Raw genomic sequence first — 23,199 nt, 5'->3', positions numbered from 1 at the left:
ATCAATATCTAAAACATACTACTAAAAATTTTTAAAAAACAAAATAAACATATAATACCAAAAGATGTGGATTAGGAAGCAACTACAGAGGCAAACCTGAGAGTAAAGCTGACGTGGAGTAGAAAAGACATAATACAGCAGTAAGTAGTTAAGCCCTTCAGCCTAGATAAGTTACAGTCAGAACATCACGTCTGACCAGGTCTTCAACCTGATTTCTTTCAATCCAAATCAGTGACATACTGATAAGCTTCCATATCTATTCTGTTTGGCAGGAGTTGAGGATGCTCAACAATTTTTAGGACAGATGTTCATAGCCAAGATCTTAAGATAGGAAGTAATACAGAAAAATGACTAATTTTCTGTTCTGATTAACAAAATAAGCCCTTGTGTTTATGGGGAAAAAAAGGAAATAAATGTATTTCTTCTGTAAAAGGATGTAGAATTTTCTTTTTTATTATTATTAGAAAGGAAAATACATAAAAATATCATTTCTTTTGACATTTTTCAGGGGAAAAGCCACTTAATACAAGTCCTGTTCTTATGTAATTAACAAGCCACACTGTTGTAAGAATACACAGCACATTCAACGTATTTTATTAGTTAAAAAAATATATCAAAGAGAAAAAACACTAACTTGTCTCATGCTTCAAATCTGTATTCATGCATGAACTTCTATATCACACAGGAAGGGACTGAATAAGTTTTTTTCCCCTTCTTTTGTTGGTTATACTGCTGCTTTATTTCTAAAGTGGGTACTTTGTCATCATGTGGATTAACTACCAAAAACTGGACCATGAAGTGTCTGGAATTAACATCATGCATGTGTGTAGTGTATTAGCCAGTACCCACGTTAATGTAGAAGTTAGAGCTGTTAAAAGAACAGCAATGATAGAAGACAATAACATAGCAGTTTTGTAAATAAACCTACTATGCTTAGGCATACAGGTCTCATTAGAGCCATAGGATTCAAGCACCAATTATGGAAACTAAAATCTCAGCCCTGGGCTCTGCTCCAAGACCATTCATAGGATCCATACACATGTCGCAATATGAGTTAATTTACTGAGTATTTTGCTTCTTCTGCACTAGTGCAAAATGACAGTGGTAAGAAATCTTTCGTCTGGATTGCTTATCCACACCTCCATTAACAGAGCTGCCACTGAAATGTAAAAACAGGTAGGCTTGCTCAGGGATCTCAAAAATAGCAAAGCTCCAACGCTTTCAACCACCTGGGACACAGTCCAGCTTCCTTGCGCATTCACTCCTAAACCAAAAGCAACACCTGTGTTTTTTTAACTAGCATGGGGCCACAATCCTGCAATCGGATCTGCATAGGTGGGTACCTGCACGTATAGAATCCCTCTGAAGTAGCAGGCACAGAGGTCCACCTACGCAGATCTGATTGCTTGATCAGGAGTTTGGCTGCAGTCCATGGTAAGGGCTTGTCCACATTTGGGTTATGGGGGTTGGAGTTGTTTTGTTGTTGTTGCTTGATGTTGTTATTGTTTTATTTTTTAAACTATGATAACGATAGTTCAGTAAACATTCAAAGTAGGAAGGCTGTCCTGATATAAAAAGGGATTCATATCACTGCCTTTCACCTCTGTTTCACCTCACTAGACACCTTACTTACAGAGAGCAACTGAGCAGCACAACTACTGCAGACAAAGCTACGAAGCTGTTGCACCATTTTCATTTTGCAGTAGCTCCTCATGTGGAGACAATTCTGGAATCAACACAATATTATTATTTTTATTTCACAATAATTATGCTGCTAGTAATGCTGGCAACCTATTCCATAGTAACTAAATCACAGTAGGATAACATATATAGAAGAACTAAGACAGTTAAGCATCCCACCACCACTGTACCCACCGAATATACCAGACCATAAGGAACATGGGATAGACCTGAATGCCTGTTGAAAACAGTAGGAGGCTTCCCGAAGACTTCAGCGGGCTTTGGCTGAGGCACTGCATAAAGGAAATTGCTTAATTCTTGTGTATTTTTAAAAAGGAGTCTAAAAAAAATAATCACGCAAAACTGAGCTGCAAGCCTGCAGGCATTCAGACACATGAGTAATCCCCCCCAAACCCAGCGGGACCCATGCATTCGTAGAACTGTGTTCTTGGTACATCAAGAGCAGCCAGAGTAAATTATTAACCCTAAACTTTCTTACCGACAGGCAGCCCAAGAGAAAGTCTAGAGGACTGCTCAACCATGATATTCATCTTGCTTTCACCTACCACCCTCTCTGACTTTGAGCAATACGAATTTAGTAGTTTGAATTAAGTATACTGAGGTGACAAGCACTGCAATCAATTCCTTTCTAAATAGAGAAGTAATTGTTACTACATACAATGTTTGTTTCATGATGGATTTATTTTGTGGCTGTTTAAATTTAAGCATCAGTGAATTTTTTTTTAAAGAATAAAATCTTTCCATCTAAAAATTCTAACCAGATGTGGATTTCAGATTTCCAAATTTGGAAATGTTCAGTCCAAGAGCTGTTGTTTTAGACTTTTAGCCATGATCATCAATGTAAACATAAAAGTTCTCAATTATTTTACTCCCAAGATATCAAGAGACTCACCCTATATTTGGCCAAAACTAAGTGCAGGTTCATAAAAATCTCAGTAGATGTTTACAGGAGACAAGCTAAGTCATACAAGTTTTGCAAAATTCTACTAATTTGGTTATGAAAGTTCAGCAAAATTATCTGAGATAAATTTAATGTACCTGAGTATGGTAAAGACAAGTTTCAAAATTGGTTATATGCATCTTCCCTCGTCCATTTGCATCACAAATTGCAAGTTTGCAAGAGAGAAGAGTATATTCCTTACTCCAACAGGGTTGATAATTGCTAATCTTGGTCTTCCGAGATGTTGCAAAGATGAGCAATCACTTCCTGCACCACCAGTTCCATCTGTCCCATGCATCTCCTTCCTTAGCAGAATAGAAACAAGAAAATATTCCTTTGAATCACGGCTTTGGCATTCTACTAACCTATTGCAGGGAAGAGGGGGAAATCACTATGTTTCTGCTATTTAACTCAATCTGTCTGTCTATGAAATTATGAGGTCAAACTAACTTGATTATTACCAGTTCAGTAATACCTTTACAGCATAATTGATTTCTGTTCTCCTTCCACTAACCAGTCTTTTCTTTCCTTTTTCACTCATCTTTAGACACCAGTTCAATCTCTTCAATCCTTACAGAATTTGCTTTTCCTTCTTGGAAACTAAGTTACCTAATGTTTCAAACACCTCAGACAACAAATACAGACCACTCTGCCCTTTCATGTTTAAGGACCACTGCATACTGTACAGACAGCTAACAGTTAAAGCCTCTCAGTACAGTAAGACAATAGAGTAGCATTCCTCATTTATTGCCAGGAGAAACTGAGGCACAAAAGAGAAGCACGCAGGGCACTCAAGGAAAAATCTGTAAGAAAACAGTATAATATAACACACACCATATGATGATGTATATAATGTAGATACATAACATAGCAATATTAGTAACATACACAACAGCAAAACAATATGATTCCAAATCTATGAGCAGAAATCTATTTCAGTGGCAATTATTAATGAAAATTCCAATTGGTTTTAATTGTAACAGATTAAACCCCAAGATAAGATAATATTGCTCGCAAAAATTTTGGATTTTACAGATGAAAAGAAACAAAGTATGTATATTCCAGAGATAAGATATTGAAACTTATCCTTTTGTAAAAACAATCTCACTGAGCAAATCCAATGTAATGAAAGTTCTGAATCATATTTTTCCAAAATCAGCTGCAAAGACCTCAGTGATGACCAAAATGAACAGTGTCTCGCACAATGTATGAAAAGAACTCAGGCAACATATGGTTTTGTAACACTCCTAAACACTGTAAGCCTATCATCCTGCAAACAGCTCCAGAGTTGAGATTCTGGAAAAGGTAGTTTTCTCAGCAACAAGAAATAGCCTTTCATACAAACACTAGGCTGGCCTAGTGTCAAACCCTTGGGTTCATTAGAGAAGCTTCTCCTGCTGACCTAAGTCTGCCCCTCAGCATAATCATGAAACATTTTCTGCCAGGAGGATTGTGAAGACCAAAGCCCTCTTTAAAGACTGGCAAGCAGACGTACAGAAAGAGTCACGGCTTGTTTGGTTTGAGGTTTGTTGTTTGTGTTTTTAGGTTGTGTTTTTCTAAACTGAGGTATGACATCGTTTAAATGCTTAAGGCATGACTAAGAGGGGTCACAGCATTGCTGTACTGAAGTGTCTGCTCAGTGACCCCATGCTACCTCTGAGTGGCTTGTCTCAGTCCACCTGGAGGCTCAGGAACTCCTTTTCAAGTCAGCTCAACCCAACAGCCAACCACCAGGCCACAACTGCTTGTCTCCATCTCCCACAACCTAAATGGTATCACTTTCTTTCTGTTAAGGACTCTTTGATTCACATCCTGAATCCTTACTGGTAAGGCAGGTTCTACAGGCCAGATGTTGACACCCTTTACACCAGCAAGTACATCTTTGTATGGCCTGGCAGCTTGGGCGATGCTAATGGTCTGGTAAGTGGAAATGGCCCTGCAGTCTGAGTTCAGTGAACAGTTCTGCTCATGACGCCCTGAAAAGAGAAGGAACTGTATGGCAGCTATTGCCATGCCTATTGTTAAACACATGATTAAATGTGATGCAGGTGCCCAGAGCACTGAACTACAACAAACCAGGTTGCTATTTTCATCTTAGAATAGCACACTCTAAATAAGCTCTTCCCTTTTCATCACTGCTCCTCTCTACCTCCTTTTCCCAATTAGAAAAACAGAGGAAACAATATAGATTTTCTTTCTATACACCTTTAGGAATAGTGATGAGAACACAAAACCAAAGCTGCGGATACAAGCTCCAGTTCTGCCCAGCAGATCACTTCCCTGGAAGCCCACACTGTTTCCTGTTCCATGGTGCCCAAGCAGAGGCTGAGCTATTTTCCAAACAATTCAGAGAAGACAGCCAGCAGACTTTTGTCATCCAGCTGTTACACAGCTGCATAAGGGGGAAGGAAGGTTGCCCCTTTCTGACCACATCATATGCAAAGACAGCCTTGCTAATGCGGTATCCAGAATCACAGTGCTCCATAAAAAAAATGAACAGGAGATCACTCAGCTACTGGGCCATCCAGGAAAGGTTGGCAGTGGGGCAGGAAGGCCTGGAAAATCTAACACAGGAAAATAAGGAAAGTCTGTCCTATTAGCATTTCAACATCCTGTGGAGAACAACCCTTGGCTGTCATTTATGGATGAGAAAGCAACAAGAAAACTCTGAGAAGGAAGCTCAAAACAGTGATGTAAACTAAGTCTTGAAGGTTCAGGCTTGGCTGCTCCTATGACTGGAAAGCAAGTCCCCACTGTCCCATCAGCACACCAGGTGCCAACATGTGGCACAGCTGGCTTAGGGCAAGGAATTTCACCCTGCTCAGGAAATACTTACAGTAGCTGGAGGAAGAATGCAAGCACTGATGGACTAGCACCCAGCCTGACAAACCACAAATCTGCAGCAGAAAAACAGCTAGCTGAATATCCCACCTCTCCTCCCAGTTGCAGTGCCTTTACAAGACGTGCTCCAGGCTGTTCCTCACACCTCCTCTATAGATTAAAAGGGCTGCAGGTGCAGACCTACAGACATGTGCAGACTTACTGCTGTCTTCTGGATAACACAGCTGTACTAGCAGTGTGCTCCACGGGCCCAGCCACGCTGACAAAACTGCACTCCTGTTGTAAATGTATGCTTTGCTAGTGGACAGAGGTGATCTTTACAGTGCTAAAGCTTTGTCACATGGCCACATTTATCTTCAGACCACTCTGTCAACATGCTCTGTCTGCTATTCTTGTCCGTGTAAAGCACTGATACAGCTTCAAAAAGATTTTCCTTCCTTTCTCTGACTTGCACTCCTACACTTCAGGAAGCTGTTTGAGCTTCCCCACCTCTCATTTTCTAATCTGTGTGCGCACACTCACACACACTCCCCAGCAGCTCTGCTTCAAACCACAGGTGGCCAAAAAAAAACACCACTTCTGCAAGACTGTGGGAGTGAGGAGGGAAACAAAAAAATGGGCAGCATCCTTATGTGAGACATAAGTGCTAAACAAGCCCAGTTCCAAGCAGTGCAGAGCAAGATGCATTTATACTCACCACAAAATGGCTACATGCACAAGCAAAATTCTTCAGGGTTCCCCTGGGCAATGAAAGCTCTTCCAGGAACCTATCCCCCTGCCCTTTCTCAAGGCATTTAAGAACTAGGGATATTCCACAGGCAAGGAAGAATGCTCAAAATGAGCTCCCTCCCCCAGCACTTCTACCACCTTTCTGTAAAGCTTGGGTGTAGCTAACACGGCTCCTAACTTCCAAAGTAATTCTCAATTCCCCAGTAAAACACATGGAAACAACCTCTGGTGGTAAGGGGAGATGATAGAAAGAAGTGACCTAAGAGGAGTTAGGGATTATTATTTACAGAGCTGCAAACATCTTTATACACACACACACACACACACACACACACACACACACACACCACCTTTACTTTTCTGCTGTCCTGGACCCAAGTAATAACTGCACAATAACACTGCTTGAGCCAATCTCAATTCAAGGATGGATCCAACCAAAATGATTCTCAGGTACACAACCAAGCCCAGCAGGGGCAGCTCCAAAAATCTCTGTCCAGCTGCTCAAACAACCTGACGCAGATCTGTACAAGCAACTGCTGCAGCTTGGAATGTGCCTGTTCTCAAACAAGGTGGCAAAAAACTTGCTACTTCCAACCTAGGAAAGAAAGGGAGTAATCCCTAGAAGCCAACAGCTAGGCTCTGTCTGCTAACAGAGTTGAGAGAAAGTCTACTAACAGTGAGGCAACAGTATATTTTGGATGTGAATAGGTTGCTCCAAAAGTGATGCCTCCTATTTATTTCCATGTAAACTGTAACAGATACAAGGAGTATAATAATACTATTTGATAGAGCAAATTCTTGGCTACAAAACGCTATTTTTCAGCATAGTCACCACCCTTAGCTACGCATTTTCACCAGTGACAAACAAGAACCTGCATGCCATGCTTGTAAAAATCTCCAAGGCCATCTGGGCCACGGCTTGTCTTCCATGTTGCTGTCGCCCCTGCTGAAATGCACCACTCACTCCCTCACTGAGGTTACATCCACTGTTTTGTCTCCATAAATGTTAAGCGAGCATCAATGAACGTCAACGCATACCATTTATTTCCACATGGAAGAATTCAATGACACACTGTTGCTTCATACACACTTCCATGTCAGACACCATTCTGTCAGACTGCCCCTCTGCTACCATCTGTCACACAGTAACAAAATGTAATGGAACACTGGTGGGAAGGTTCAGCCTCAACTGCTGTACCACCAACATCCACTTATAATGCCAATGGCCAACCTAATAAAATAGGAGGCATTACTTTCAGGGCAGCCCTTGTATTTCAGAGAAACATAGAGGCTACCACAGTCATTCAGCAGGGCTTGCATGGAAGCTACCTTTCTAAATCAGGTATTTTTATTTCCATCAAAATAAATAAATAAATAAAATCCTTTATTTCAGATGTTTAGGAATTGTTCTCGATGATTACAGCATTCCAAGAAATATCTGTAAATAGCCAAGTCTTCTAGCTAAGATTTCTTTTCTAATCTTAAAAAAAAAAAAAAAAATCATCACTGCTGGTACCAGGCAGTGAAGAGGTCCAGTCATTCTATCCACATTGAACTGGTCTGCAGTACTACTACTTTACTATCACATTACCTACGAATGGAGCACAATTGTCTATGGAGAGGTGAGAGAAGGAAATCATATTTCCAAGATGTCACCAAAGACAAAACCAAGAAAGATGAGCACTGTAAATATGCAAGAAAACAATTTAACAACAAATAGAGATTTCTTCCAATACATGCAAAGAACTGATAATAGAATAACAGTCAGATGAACAAGTCAAAGGTCAAACTGAACGGTGCTTTGGGCAACCTTATCTAGTGGAAGATGTCCCTGTTCAAGGCAAGGGGCTAGAAGTAGATGATCTTCAAAGATCCCCTCTAACCTAAACTATTCTATGATACTATGAATGAAAGATGGCTGGAGAACAGCCAACCAACCTAATGAAGTAGCTGCTGCACCAGTCTCATACCTGTCTGAAAAATCTCCTGAATGTTTCACATTTCACAAGAGACAAGAATGAAGAGAAGAAAAAAAATGAACACGCTCAAAGTATGTGAGCCTAGTTTTCCAACTTGCACGTAATACAGAGGCTTGGGAGGAAAATATGACTCCATGTGATGCACTGATATGGGGCAGTTAGGTAGCCTTTCATCACAGCCAGCATCCATCCCTTTCTCCTTTCTCCCCCATCAACAATGTACATACATCTAGGAGAGCTGACTTATCCAGGCAAGATCAGCCTTAAAACCTGCCGGGCCTGAAGTTGTGAAGTCTTGACCTGGTGCTGGAGAGAAGGCAGATAATCAGGCAGTGAGTCACATCTTGCAGCTGCAGGGAAGCAGCAGAGAGGATGCTGCTGTCCACTGCTCACGTGTAATAATATTCAGCAAGTAGCATCCCTCCCCAACCATCTGCCTATATGACAGACATCCAACTCAAGACTCAAGATAGAGCATCTGCACAGCCGTATGGATGTCACCAGCCTCACTTGAGGCTAGACATGGAATGGAGGCAGCTAGTTGGATTGGGAGTTGAGAACAAAATAAATAGTGAGGGTCTACCACCTGCTTGTCTGGCAGGTGTCATAAGGAGGATGTAAAACACTGTTTTACACTGGTTTAAAACATGCAATGGACTCCTGTCACAACCTCCCTCTGGCCTTCAATTTAATATATTAAAAGAAAGAGTAAAGCTACTTAGTACTGCCACCATTTCCTATTTTTGTTGCTGTTTGTACAGTCATCTGCAAAGCTAATGAGAAACTGTCATTATTAGAAAATGTCTAATTTCTGAGGGAAAGGTGTTGCTTCAGTCAACTTCCTTGAGTCTAGAAAAACAAATTAAGAATGGAATTCTTAAATGGTGATTCATTCCGCTTTGTACAAGAATACCTCAAAATAAAAACAAAAGAAACTGACTTTCCCCTTCGCAAATGCTTAGGAATCTGACCAGACTTCCAAGTTTTCTTAACCAATGACATTTTTTTTCATCCCACATTTGAACTCTTGGACAAGGAGTTAACTAAAAAGCAGTAATATTACCTGTGTATCAAGTCCCTCAGCTAGACATCAGCTGAAAAGCACTATTTCACACTAATATCTAGACAAATCTCTAGTGCTGGGGTAATATAAGCTGACAGCTTAACAGTTCTACATTGTAGAATTTTTAGTATTAATTTTCATTAAATTTTAAATTCATTATTCTGGACATGGCTGAGGCTTGCTTTCATGCCTGAACCAACAGACCAGTGCCTTTGAGAGTTTTCTAATAAGAGTTCAAAACAGAAGGGTTAAAAAAAAAAGAAAAAAAAGTGAACTGCCCAAAAACCACATCCAGGCACTGTTAAATCATGTGTCCTACTGACTGTAATCCAGCAACATTAATTATACCGGTAGGGGTTACAGTAAGATCATTATTAATTACTCGTGCTACAGAGGCACAAACAGTTTCTACTGAAGATCAGATTCCATTTTTCTAGGCATTACGCTTTATGGAGGGGCAATCACATCAAATGACTTCAAGGTCACAGAGCACGAAGTAGCAAAGCAGAGAGTGAACTAAAGCCTTCTGTACCTCTGTATAATACCTTTAAACCAAACCTATCCTTCCTGCCCAAGATAATGCATACATGTGCCAGGCTGGCAAATTTTTATAATCACATCACAAGGCTAGCATAGAAGATTTAAGAAAAATAAACTAAAACCTATGAGCTGGCCTAGTTTTCAATAGAAAAGATGTCACAAACACTCTTCATGCCAAAGCTAATACAAGGCATATATTGAGTTCACAGGAAAGCTGTGGTGAAGTGGCTCACGAAGAGCTAGCACTTATGGGCTGAATGCATAATTTCCATGTTTGCATGTTTCAGGGATACAGTTTTAATAGATAATTGAAACTCTGAAATGACCTCTGGATTAGGCACATGGGATGAACTTCCTCCCCTGACCCAGAGAAGCTTCACGCTTTGATGCATGGTTAAGCAGGTCCAGTCTGTCTGTCAGCCCTGGCAGTACAGTGCAGCATAAATTTGCAATCATAAAGCAGGAAGGGGGTAGTGTTTGCTGTTCTCAGTCTACCTCAGAAGACTCAATAAATGCAAGCACCTTCTCATATTAAAGCAGTATTCTCCTACAATTAAGGGTAAAAGGCACAGCTAAGATATGTTCAGAAATGCAAAACAAGCCACAGCACAGTTGGAAATCCACAGATGTCAGACAGCGGGGCCTGATGCCGATAGCAGAAGGTTCCTTCATACCTCCAGGCAACACCTCTACCCTTCATGCAAACTGCCCGTGCTGCTTGAGATGCTTGGCCTCTGCTGGTATCAGAAAAAGGAAAACAGTTTCTTAACAAAGAACCACATTTTAACAGCCAAAAGTTAACACTGACCAGTTTTCCTGAAATTACTCTGTTGAGTCTAAAGGGACAGTCCTTGTAATGAAAACAGGTGAGAATCTTTAAGAACGTTGGTTGTGATTTCAAGTGACATGCATCTAGCCAAAGCCTTACCCAGAATTTCGTCAGCACATTAATCCCAGATCAATTGGCACCGCCACTAAAAACATGTGCCCTGCCCTCCTGTACCCATCTCCATGTGCTAGCACAGGCTGTTCACCTTAATCCGGACCTACTGCCCTATCCAGCACATGGCTGCACAAACATCCGTGCCAGCACAAGGGAGGAGGAAGGGGAAGGGTGGGACAGATCCTGCATGGAGCTACCACCTTATCCTGAGCAAACGTCCTCAAACTACTTCTGCAGCAAAATAACAATGATGCACTGCTGTAATGCCTCTAAAGAATAGTTAGAGACCCCCATCAAAGCAATCAACTAAACATCAGCCTGAAGCTGGACATGGCAAATATTCCTTCACAGACACTACCCAAGGAAAGAGGGAAGGTGCGACTCCATACCATAAAAGAGTGCATGAACTTGCAGACCCAGTGAAGGATGAAGATCCAGGCCTCCTGATGTAGTCATAACTTTCCCTTGCCTACTGTATCTTGACTCTTCATAACATGCTAAGATCCCCACTTCTAGTAGTACCAAATCCCCCTGTGCTTCAGAAGGAAACAGTTCTATACAGAAGCCCTCACCAAACAGCTTACAGCCCAACAAGGTAGCCTGCAATGCTCTACCTGCACTTATCACTAACAAAGAGGGCAGAATTTCAGGAGAATAACCATAAAAAGGGAATTGACAGAACATGTAAGTAAGAGCCAAAACAGGAGACTAGACACTAGTTGGCCATGAGAGAAACAGATGTCTCAGCACAAATGACTCGTGCCTGGAAAAATGGTTGGTTTCTAGGGCTTCTTAACAAGCCATGGCCAGCAGAATTAACAATGGATGACAGTGAGACCTGAGTGCAAGAAATGGAGAGAAGGATGTTAATGACCTGGCCATGCGAGCAGCCTGCTACTTCTACACGTTGAGATCTGAGCATTGCCCTTTCATTTAAGGCAAATGCTATGCAAGCCAGCAGCAATGGGAAATCAGAAAGGTTATGATTACCCTTTCATCTAACAAGCTGTTAAGAAATCAAAGTTAAGGTACTTTCCATTAATGGTCTACGCCACTCCTAGTTTACCATTGTATTGCCATACAGGTTATCAAACCCTAGCTTTTTTTCCACTGGGAAGAAAAGATCAGATAGAGACTATCACCACTTTTTAAAACCAGGTGTATCATTTAACTCCTGTTTCAAGTAACTTGAAGAACAAAAGGACCTTGCAATTACCATAGGCTGTGTTTTCCCAGTTATTTTGCCACCACTATTTTCAGAGCTGGGCTTCAGTAATGTAAAAGAAGAGGTAAAAAACTTCAGCTACTTGAGAAAAAAAAACCACAGTGTGGAGTCTGTACATGAATGAGCATTTGGAAATACAATAAAGGAGAAGGTAGAGCACCAAAAAAGGCTCACATCAGAAAATTTAGTCCTGCTTCACGCAGACCAAAAATACAGTGGCATTACAGAGTGCACAGTTAACAGCTCATTTGTTCACAGCCATTGTTTCAAGCACCCAGTTCTATGATGCCTCAACAAGATTCATATCCAAGGCCTAAGTCTGAACAGGAAATCCAAAAGTCAAAAAGTTGAGCGCAGTGCAAACAGATATCAGATGTCATAAATAAAAGACAATCCACAGCACTTGGGCAAAGAAGATATTCCTTAACCAGAGGACTGCAAAATTACTGTGTTCTCACACTGAACTGGGAAAGCTTACATATGTGAGTCTGCATGTGGCACATGGACATACTGTAATTCTGCATGAAATTATAAAATTACATTCCTTGTGTTTAACACTGGACAACAAAATTCCCTCAGCTACTAGTGTCTTTTGAGAATATGCACAGGGCTTTTTCATTTTACCCATGTTGGTAGCAGGTGTAACATCTCAGATGTTCAGGCTATGCAGTCAAGAAGGAGCCCAAAGCAAGGGGACACAAGTTAGGTGGCACTTCAAGGCTGGCTTGCTTACATGTCAGCTGGAGGACTTGGCAGAGGACACACAGGTATTTGCAGGGTTTTTTTCCCGTTTAGCCAGCTCACTTTTGTAGTTTTAATTGCTTACTAACTGCATTAGCGCAAGACAAGCATGATTTGGAAAATAGTTCACTTGTGCCAAAGGAAAACATTTTGTCTACACAGCGTCCCGCGAGAAGGTCCTGTCTACCAGCTTACTCATTTCTTAATCATTAGTGTAGAAAAATGAAGTCTAGGCACTTGGTAAGTAACACTTCCTCCTCAATTTTCTCAGCTGTTAGGAACCTAAAAAGAAGAGTCAAGGGACAAAAAGCAAAAAGACCAAACTACCAGATTAAGATAGTTACTCCAAAGCAGGCTGCAAGCATGCTGATGGCATAAATTAATGGAAGTGCTGGACCTGTCCCTGTATTGTATAACACCTGTTCATCAGCAATACAGTCATGCAGCTGCCTGTTTGTCATCCAAACAAACACATCCTCATCTTGCAAGGAACTGTGTTCACTTGTCTCTTATCAACCATCAGAAGAGGTGTGGCTGGCACAGCACGTAGCATTTGGATTATCTAAGAATCTAATTATTTTTTCCACCCTCTATCAGCCAAATCTTAAGAAGAACCTAGAAAAATAAAACAGGTCAAAGCCCTTTATGCCAATAAATGGCATCACAGCTCAAGAGGAGAATCGAGGACAGGAAAATCCCCAAGAGTGTTCTGGAACAACATTCACTGAGAAGTACTTCATAATCTGAAGAACATTCATCTCATAAATTTCAGACGGTCAGACTGCCTCTGCTGAGGAAATATCAAAACAACAGCAAGAAACAGAGCAGTAGGCCTGATTCATGGGAGCGGTTTTCTCAACTACTACTTTTCCATCTGTCAGAGGTATCAGTGGAGAGTGCAGCATCAAAGTATGAGAAGCCTAAACAAAAACAGAAATACAGTAGGCTTGGTCAGACCAAGGGTCTGCAAAGGCCAGCACCACATCTCCAGTAACAGCCAGTAAGAAATGCTCAGGGCAAGAACATAAGAAACAAACTCTCTCTTGCATGCTCCTCCAGCAATTCATAAGTTTGGTGTTTTCTGAGCCAAGGACTGCATCTTTATCTTTGCAATTCATGGTCTCACACAGATTAATCTAATAAAAACCATCCACTGAAAAGCATCTCCTTTTTGGTCCTGCATTGTAACTTCTGGCAGTAAATTTGATAGCTTCACTGTACGAGGTGTATGCTGGATATTTCCATTTGACCTTTGACCCTCCTAGTTTGCTGGATTTCTCTAACAAAAAATAACCATTCCTGATTCAGCTTCTCTTTGCCTATTAAGACCTTTGTAGGAGAATGCTCATGATTTTCACAGGACTCTACAACAGGCCCCAACTTGGAGTTCCTGTCACAGCAAACTCTTTCCTTTTCCTTCTTAAATCCCTCACTTCCAATCCCGCCCTGTTTCTGTTGCTCCCGTTTTCCTTCCTCCACTAACTTGAGAAATTTGCTACAGTCCCAGAGGTTGCTTAGAGCAGGTAACTAGAAACATGGATACCAGACCCACATTTGGTTCCAACAGCTACCTATCTATCCAGATGTAGAGGGCCATCCCATGTGAAAGCTTGTACCTTGCAGCAACGCTGAGTAAATTTCTGTGTATTTAGCTTATCAAGACAGATTTGCTCAGAGCAGCATAAGCATGGAGCTCTAATGAAAATCAAGACAGAAACTTCAGCCTTGAAATGCTTGCTTACATAGACTCTTTCATCACCATACAACCCTTCGCCTCTTAGGCAGGAGCAGTAGGATTGCAAGGTACTCAGCCGGTACTCATCCCATTAGCATGAAGGGAAACCACTAGCGACGGGACTGACCAATCTAAGGATCACATAATGTCCCAAGAGAACAGTGAGAAGGGAGTCTCAGGCAGGAAGCGAGCAAAAGAGCCTGAGGAGACCATGTGGGAGAGCATGGTGTTATTTTTCTGCAGCTCTAAGTGCCAAGGAACTATGTGAAGACACACTAATGAAGAAGGGCAATCACAGCTCCCTCTTACTCAAAGGAAACTGGCTGCAGCAACAAACACATTAAAACACTGAGCTAATGGAGCCTTTCAAGTACCTTTGAAAACATACACCTATATTAGAGGATGAATGTTAAAATCTGTTCTTTCAAAGGTTTGTTTTTTTTGTTGTTTTTTTTTTTAAGAGTTTTTTGTTTCATTTGGAACCTTAAAGCTTGTTGTGCATCTATGATGCCTTCCCCTATTGTCTGCAAAGCCAAATATTGAGGCTGAACTGGAGAAATACCCCTAGTGTCAGCTCATTTTCTATTGCTTTGGCCCTACGTTGCTAACGAAGATGGGTCATACCACTAACCATTAGAAAAATCACAATGAAGAATAACCTGAGGAAGCCAGAAAAAGCTTGTCTAATGCTGTATTTCTAATTCACTTCATCTAAATGTGAACCTAAACAAGTGTACTGAGACCCAGTCATAGCTATAATAGAAAAAAGAAAAAAAAAAAAGGAAAATTTAAAGGTAAATACCGAGTACAAAACTATACTAAAGCATGAATAAAAGTCGTATCATTTGAACTAGTGGGACCCACTGTCGTACACCTAAGCCCAAGCTTCCCATGGAGTCAAGACCGTTTTAGACAACAGATACAGAGAGTATTTTCTTCTTTCCATTTAGCCAATATACCCATTACAAAGCTGGAAAATGCTCTGGAGCTGCAGAAATGGAAGGCTTGTTTTCTTACTCCAGTCAATAAATAAATACCTCACTAAATCAGCAAGACAAGCAATCAGTGCAATCACAAAAAAAAAATTTGCTTAAAAAGAAAACTTGAATCAATTAAAAAATATGTCAAAATGTACCAGATGCTTCCTTTTCAAGTACAAATATCAATTTATTTATTTAAGATCACTTTAATTTCTCAGGGTTTGGGGGACACAAAAGGTGGTTGTATACGTAATTACATTTCACTGCAAAGCCAAATACAGTCTATCATAAATATCATGTTAAAAATAAAAATCAATCATTCATCAAATAAAGTAATTCATTATTTTCCAAAATCAAAAGATTTAACAAAAAGCTAAGGAAAACTATGAGGCTATGTAATTACTTACATAGATACTTATGAACACTGTATAGGTTAGCAGAAAGGAGACCTAGATTTAGGCTAAAGACCATGTTTAGCTGCACATCAGTGCTTTAATGGCTCTCCACAGATATGAATCAGTCTTTCTTTAAGACAAAGAATAAAGTACACACGCAAAACTATCAAAACTGATTTGTAAATCAATTCCTCTCCTTGCTGCTTTAAAAAATTCACAAAGGTCTGTACAAAGGACAGCACTTCTTCATAAATGAGATGGTTCAGCAACTGCTCACAGCATTTGGCCAGGTAGCAAAGCAGCAGATCCTGTCCCCATCCCTGCAGCCTCCTGTAAGGACACCACTAGTTGCATACATGAAAAAAAAGAGTTAATTCTTCAGAAACACATTTCATAAGGGTGATAATGGGAACTGTGAGACTTTTGGAAAAGCACAGTTCAACCCACTTTTGGCTCCTGGAAGTAAACAATGTCTGTCCCTCAAAACCAGAAAACTTCTGTTTTTCAGCACTGATCTGTAATTCCCCTTCTATGTATTCCCTGAAGGTTTTCCCCTTTTTCATTTGAATCTGAATAATTAAAGCAACAAAACCAACCTCTTGCTACTCCAAGCAATCCAGACTTTACAAGACCCTCGAAGACTCACAGACAGATTCTTCCTCAACTCTCTTCACAAATAACAAGTGCTCTTGAAATCAAGACTGTTAGGGGTTGAGTCAGAGACTTCAGAAACAATTTGGAGGAGACTAACAACTACTTGAGACCAGCCTTATAGTTTGCAGAATTTTACACTGGAGCATCTACATGCCTGTATAATATCAAAGCATGTCTGTCTTGCCTGGGATCTTGTCTCTAAAGGATAAGAAGTCCATCTCAGGAAAATCTTAATAGAAAAAGCAATCTTCTCCCATGGTAATTACAGAGGTTTTTTCCCCCAGTAAAAGCTGTCAGGATTAAAATCTTCTATGTATTCCTCTACCCACTTTTTAAAATCCATTTGTATTTACAGCCTCTGCAGCATCCTGCAGCGGTGAGTTCCATAATTTAACACAGATGGAAGAACTTGTTTCAAACTTGCTCAGTGGTAATTTCATTGCTTGTGTAGTTGTGTACTATCAGGTAATTGCTCCCCATACACTACTACTGTGTGATTTTATAGATCTCTATTATATCGCCCTCAGCAGTCTCCTTTTCCAAACTGAGTCATTTGAAGAGTCACAGGCAATTTAGCTTCTCTTCCTATGGAAGGTTCCCCAGGCTTTTCATCAACTTCACTACACATTTCTGTTTATTTTCCAGTGCCACTACAAGCCCTCTTAATAATCAGTAAAATATGCTATAACCAGAACCAACACACAGCATGAATTCAAAATGCAATATACAGATCTCTTCTGTTTTGTTCTCAGTTCCTTTCCTGCTACAGGTTTAATTGCCTGTTTGACCTCTAGCTGAAACCTGAGCTCATTTTCCCTTTCATTTCTCCACAGAGTTGTTTCCTAAAATCAGGAAAAAAAATAAGGCCTATCAGCAGACAAACCAAGATCAATAGCACAGGACTGACTAGCTCAAGGAGACCTCACTGTTTCTGTTAAGCAGAAGAGCCATGCTCAAACCTGCCAGGGGGAAAAGAAAAACTGGAAATACCTCACTTCATCCTTCTCTGAGCCTGCAGAGCCCAGCTATTGTCCACGAGCATGATCAAGCTGGCTGTATATACTATTAATTCCCTCTGATAGTGCTTTGAGGTTTAAGAGAAGTTGTGATTTATCTCATCTGGGAGGTAACAAAAGCCAGCACATGGTCAGTCAACGGTGGTTCTGATGATTCAGCTGGTGTGGGGTGACTTACTAAGGCACTACCTTCGCTGTGTTTGAGCCCAGTGTTTACAGGGCAACACACTGTACACAACCCAGGCCACATACCATGAAATATTTTACAGCTTATAACTTTCTTCCCCTGGAAGCTACTCCTACACTTTCCCCAAATCCTATTCCAGTGAGCCCATTCACTGAACTCACTTGACAGTGCAACAGCCACTCAGACTGTCATCTGAGGAAAGCATTTTATCTCTACCCGCACCCCGGTTCTTGTAACTTCCCAGTACCCTGGGACACAGCAGGATCCTTGTCCCTCTCTGAAAAAACTTCAGCCCTTCTCTTCCTCATCTCCACAGTCACAGCAGCTACATGCACCCACACCAGGCTGTCCACTTTTAAACTGGAGAAAGCTGGTTCTCTAGAGCTGTGGTGAGCCACCGCTCCAAATCAGAGCCACCGCTAAGGGCAGCTCACCACTGACATCCTATTGGCCCTACAGGCTTCAAGCTGCACCTCAGTGGGGCTCACTGGAAATCTCCCAATCACTCCTTGCTGATGTAGCATCAAGGACCCATCCACTGGGAAACGATTCTTCCAGTGGCTTCTATTGACAAGCAGGAGAGCGGAGCCTTGCCCCAGAGCTTCTGGCTCCTCAAATCTGGCTCCTCAAATCTTACTGCCTGTAATGTCCGACCCTGGACAGGTTTGAGAAGATCTGGCTTTCATGTGCTTTTATACACAGGGCAGACTCAAAGAAAAGAACTTGCCATTCAAGGGGTAGTGTGCTGTGGCAATGTTCTGCGGTTCTGCTCTACCAGAAAAAAAAAAGGAGACATCTGTCAAAAGGTGCAATTCCAGCAAAGACACCAGATGAGTTTCAAGAGAGTGGGAAGGAGCTCCCCGATACTGCTGTTGTGTTGGGTTTACTCCATTCAACATTCAAGCACATCAGCAGAGTTTCACAGTGCACCATTAACGATGGAGGCTTATTTTACAGCAAGTCCTTTTAAGGGGAAAAAAAGGAGAACAAAAGAAAATGTGGTTTGCAGATTCTGAATGCCTCACCCTAACTGGATAATTCTATCCCTGAATTCTGGTAGTACTATCTCTGGCATTTTATTAAACATTTCATTTATCTGGTAGAACTCCAAGCTCCTGGATTTCCACAGGTTCCCATACAATTCAGAAAACATTCCTAGTTTCCAGTAATAGATGCTTTGGAGGAGCCCACTGAATTCATAATGGAAAAAAATCACTTCATCCGTACTTGGTTGAAAAACGAATGTTACAAACAATCTCGCTTTCTACCACATCCCATCAGTTTTAAGGATGCTCCTTTGTTGGTTTCCTCTAGATTTAACTCCCCATTTTCAAAACGAATAATTTAGAAGCTTGCTCAGACCCTACTTGGGCTAGCTGGGGAAAAAAAATAACAATTCACACAACAAGAAATCACTTCTAGTTCCTATCTACAACAAATTTTCATTTAATTATAGAATTGAAAATCTAAACTCTGCATTTAATATTAGCCAGCTGTTAATGGTTTAACATGCAAAATCCAGCTGTCACATTCAAAGTATTTTTGTGGGGCTATTTAACTCTCTCAGTCACACCCAGCGTTACTCTCAGCATCATACACATTTATAAAATGATTTACAATACCATTAATTCCCATGTGCAAACATTCCACAGTACACCGACCAACATAAATAACACTGTGATTGCCTGTCTCTCTTTCTTACCCACCTTGTCCTCTCTCCAGATTGCTTCAGTGCTGACACTATTTGCAAACTATACAAGGACAACCCTAAAGCAAAGGAAACTGTATGCAGCTTAACAAGGGATAACCTTTGGAAAATCATTTAGATGAAGAATCATTTGTAGTTTTCCTTAATTGCTATACCCAGTTCACTTTAGAGCTCAGTAGTATTACAGTCAAGAAGCAATATCATCTATCACTGAAAGGCCTAATTCCATTCAAAATGCATTATTTACTGCTGCTCCAAACATTCCATAAACAAACTTAACTTCAGCTAAGCTTTCCACATTTATTTTCTACCCAACAGTGGCATTTTTGAAAGAAAGAAAAAAAAAAACAAAAACACAATTATCATCTACTTTCGAGTTCCATGTGCCACTAAAGAAATACACGAGGCAAAAAGTTGTCCTCTGCTCTCCAATAAAATACTGCCCAAAGACAACTCAGCAACACTAGACCCAATATTGGCTAAATTTGGCTTGCATTGTAGTCCTAAAAAATAATCCAGCAAAAGAATCGATTGCCTCAACTCTGCTGTTAGATGCGCAAGAAGCTGTGGTAGCCTGTCTTTGCTCTTGCTCTCTCTGACTGCTTAGAATCATAGAATCATCAATGTTGGAAAAGACCTACAAGAACATCTAGTCCAACCATCCACCTATCACCAGCAGTACTCATTCATTAAGCCATGTCCATCAACACAACGTCTAAACATTCCTTGAACACTTCCAGGGTCGGTGACTCCATCACCTCCCTGGGCAGCCCATTCCAGTGCCTGATCGCTCTTCTAGAAAAGTAGTATTTCCTAAAATTCAGCCTGAATCTCCCCTGGTGCAACTTGAGGCCATTCCCTCTAGTTCTAATCACCAGTTACACGAGAGAAGAGGCCGACCCCCAGCTCACCACAACCTCCCTTCAGGTAGTTGCAGAGAGCAGTAAGGTCTCCCCTGAACCTCCTCTTCTCCACACTGAACAATCCCAGCTCCCTCAGCCACTCCTCATAAGACTTGTGTTCCAGACCCCTCACCAGCTTTGTTGCTCTTCTCTGGACATGCTTCAGAACCTCAAAGTCTTTCTTGTAGTGAGGGGCCCAAAACCTCAACACGGTACTTGAGGTGCAGCCTCACCAAGGCTAAGTACAGAGGCACAATTACTTTCCTGCTCCTGCTAGCAAAACCAGGATGCCACTGGCTTTCTTGGCCACCTGGGCACACTGCTGGCTCATGTTCTGCTGAGTGGTGGTCAATACCCCCAGGTCCATTTCCTCTACACAGTCTTCCAGACACTATGCCCCAAGCCTGTAGCATTGCCTGGGGTTGCTGTGGCCAAAGTGCAGGACCTGACACTTGGTCTTGCTGAACTTCAGCCCACTGTCTTCAGCCTAGCAATCCAGCCTGTCCAGATCCCTCTGCAGGGCTTTGCTACCCTCAGGCAGATCAACACTTCCTCCCAACTTGGTGTCATCTCCAAACTTATTGAGGGTGCACCCAATGCCCTCATCCAGGTCATCAATAAAGATGCTGAAGAGGACAGGCCCCAGTACCGACCCCTGGGAAAGTTACAAGTCCCCCAACAAAGTGTCAACAGTCAAAACAGAACACCACCATTGCCACCTCACATAGTGTGTGACCTAAAAATCCAGGAACAAATCAGACCACTCACTCTGCCACTCATTTCTGCAATAAACATCATTGTTTCCATGTTGCATTACAAATACTTAGCCTCACCACTACCCTGCAGAGATAGGTTCATTATTATTTTATGCCTGTTTCACAGAAAGAGAAAGCAAAGGCCAAAGAGAACATTTTCAGAAGCACTTGCTTATGATTTGCTGCTGCTCTGGGGATACCCAGCTTATGGCACTGAATCACAAATATTCCAAAACAAACGCATGCAAAAAAATGCAAACAGCTAATTTTTGGACTGCAGCTCAGAACTATACTACTGCCCAAAAACACAGGTTGCCCCCGCTTTCCCTTCTCACACAGTAAGCAGATTATCAGGAAACTTTTTGTCAGAAGACTTCACGATGCAAGGTGTCATTGGGAAGCTCAAGAACCCAGACAACTTTCTAAAAGCCAGGTGTAACTGTGAGTTTACCTTCTGCTTAGCACCACTTCTATCAGCAGAGCGTCGCTGAACTGCCTCCCTCCAAAAAAGCAATTTGAGATGCAAGGTACAAAAATACGTGTAAATTATCATTAAAGGATCCTCTGTTTAACTGGGGCATTTCAGACCGGGGCTGCTGTTTTAATGGGTTGCCTCCCAGGAAACTGACTTCTCCTATAATGACACAATGAATAGTAACGACCAGTGTTTAATTGGGACAGTGTTAGTAAAATCTGGCTTCAAAGGGATTAAATAGGTTGGTGGAAAGGAGTTAAGTAATTAATCAAATGTTAAATACGTATGTACTTTTATACTCCGGCTTTCTCCTATGCAACACACTGAACTTAACGGGAGTTTTCTCACTGACACTAACACAAGAAGCATCAGCCTTTTAGTAGAGGCTCACCACCAGCCTTGCAAGTGCACACTTGAGCACTGGTGGGACCAGACGTTAAGTGGTTTTCTCTCTCTCGGAGGAAGAAATACGTATACACGTATCTGCCACAAAGCAAATATATACCAATATACAATCACACATACCAACTTGACATAAACAAAGATACTACTGCAAGTTTTTACTGATTACAAGTAGTTAGATATGTATCAAAATTTCATCACCTAACAGTTTTCCTAAAAGTGTTGGAGTGCTTCTCCAATAATGTAGATAGACAGTGCATTGAGCATCCAAAGCACAAGTAGAACCTGAGCCTTCACTCCCTTCATCAGAGCTTTCCACGGCTCATCGCCCAGCTGCTGGGGAATTTACGGCACACGGCCTTGCCCTGTGTTGGGGCAGGGAATAAAAACAGAAAAAAACCACCAAAATGCATTCACCATTACCACCTTGCCAGTTCACAAGCTCCTAATGCAACACCTCAGAGGAAAACTACTTCTCAGAGCAACACAGCAGCTCTCCAGCCACTCTGATAGGCATGGAGCTTGCTCCCGTGCCACAACCCACAATCTGCAGAAATAATGGCACGCTCACACAGTCACACAACTGCTAAGCAGATCTTCCGAAATCTGGGTGCCCACCGCAACCGGCTTTCGCTCCATCTGTCTGAAACAAGTGGCCAAAAAGCCAATGGTACTAAGGAAAACCAAACAGAAAGTTATCCAGAGTGGTTTGGCGAAGAAATGTTATCAGTTGAAATTCACTTTTCTGTCTGAAAGACTTGCTATATTTGAAACTATTAAAACCAGCACAAGGAGATGAGCCAAAAAAATTCTCTGTACCCCTTCTAACTTTTTCCTGTGTTCCGATGGCCCGGTATTCACTAGCACTTGGGACGATGCCTTAAATGCTGCACATGGATGGCAGCTTCTGCTTAGGCAAAGAGAGCTGTGAGAGCCCGCACATGGACAAAACACTCTGAGCAGTAAAAATAGGTCCAGACTGCAGTGCTTGGAACAGGTCACTTAAAACAGGCATTTCACATTCCATGTGAACCTGCCTAGTTAAGTGTAATGAAAAATCAGTGGTCAGTCATTTCAAGACCCCAGTACACATTTCCTTGGCTCTCTCCCGACATAGATGCATCCCTCTCCAGACAACTCTGGAAAACACTGCACCAAGGCAAGGAAAGGAGCACTTCTACTGTTCCCAAAACCAGCAGCGCCCTTATTGCTCACCCGCTGAGAACAGAAGCCTCCTATTCCAAAGCCACCCATCTCCAAAAAAAGGAAACGCAACCCACCCCACACT

At 41.5% G+C, this 23,199-nt stretch overlaps 1 protein-coding gene across 3 annotated transcripts in view; it reads right to left on the bottom strand.

Moving 5' to 3' along the window:
* ETV6 (ETS variant transcription factor 6) overlaps window positions 1-23,199 on the bottom strand; it is a 129,537-nt gene that overhangs the window by 105,769 nt on the left and 569 nt on the right. Inside the window, exon 2 of one of the 3 annotated variants that reach the window (XM_019617069.2) lies at window positions 2,844-2,946. The exons of 1 other annotated variant lie outside the window; for it this stretch is intronic. In XM_019617069.2, coding sequence (XP_019472614.1) covers window positions 2,844-2,939 — 96 coding nt within the window. In that variant the 5' untranslated portion in view covers window positions 2,940-2,946. Of the gene's footprint in view, window positions 1-2,739; window positions 2,797-2,843; window positions 2,947-23,199 lie in introns of those variants that run through there. One more of the 3 variants, XM_010716083.3, reaches the window with a different exon arrangement.

This window comes from Meleagris gallopavo, chromosome 1, assembly GCF_000146605.3.
Source record: "Meleagris gallopavo isolate NT-WF06-2002-E0010 breed Aviagen turkey brand Nicholas breeding stock chromosome 1, Turkey_5.1, whole genome shotgun sequence".
In the NCBI taxonomy this organism is placed as follows: Eukaryota; Metazoa; Chordata; class Aves; order Galliformes; family Phasianidae; genus Meleagris; species Meleagris gallopavo.
Note: the sequence above shows the minus strand (reverse complement) of the source record. Positions and strands in the feature narration are given on the sequence as shown.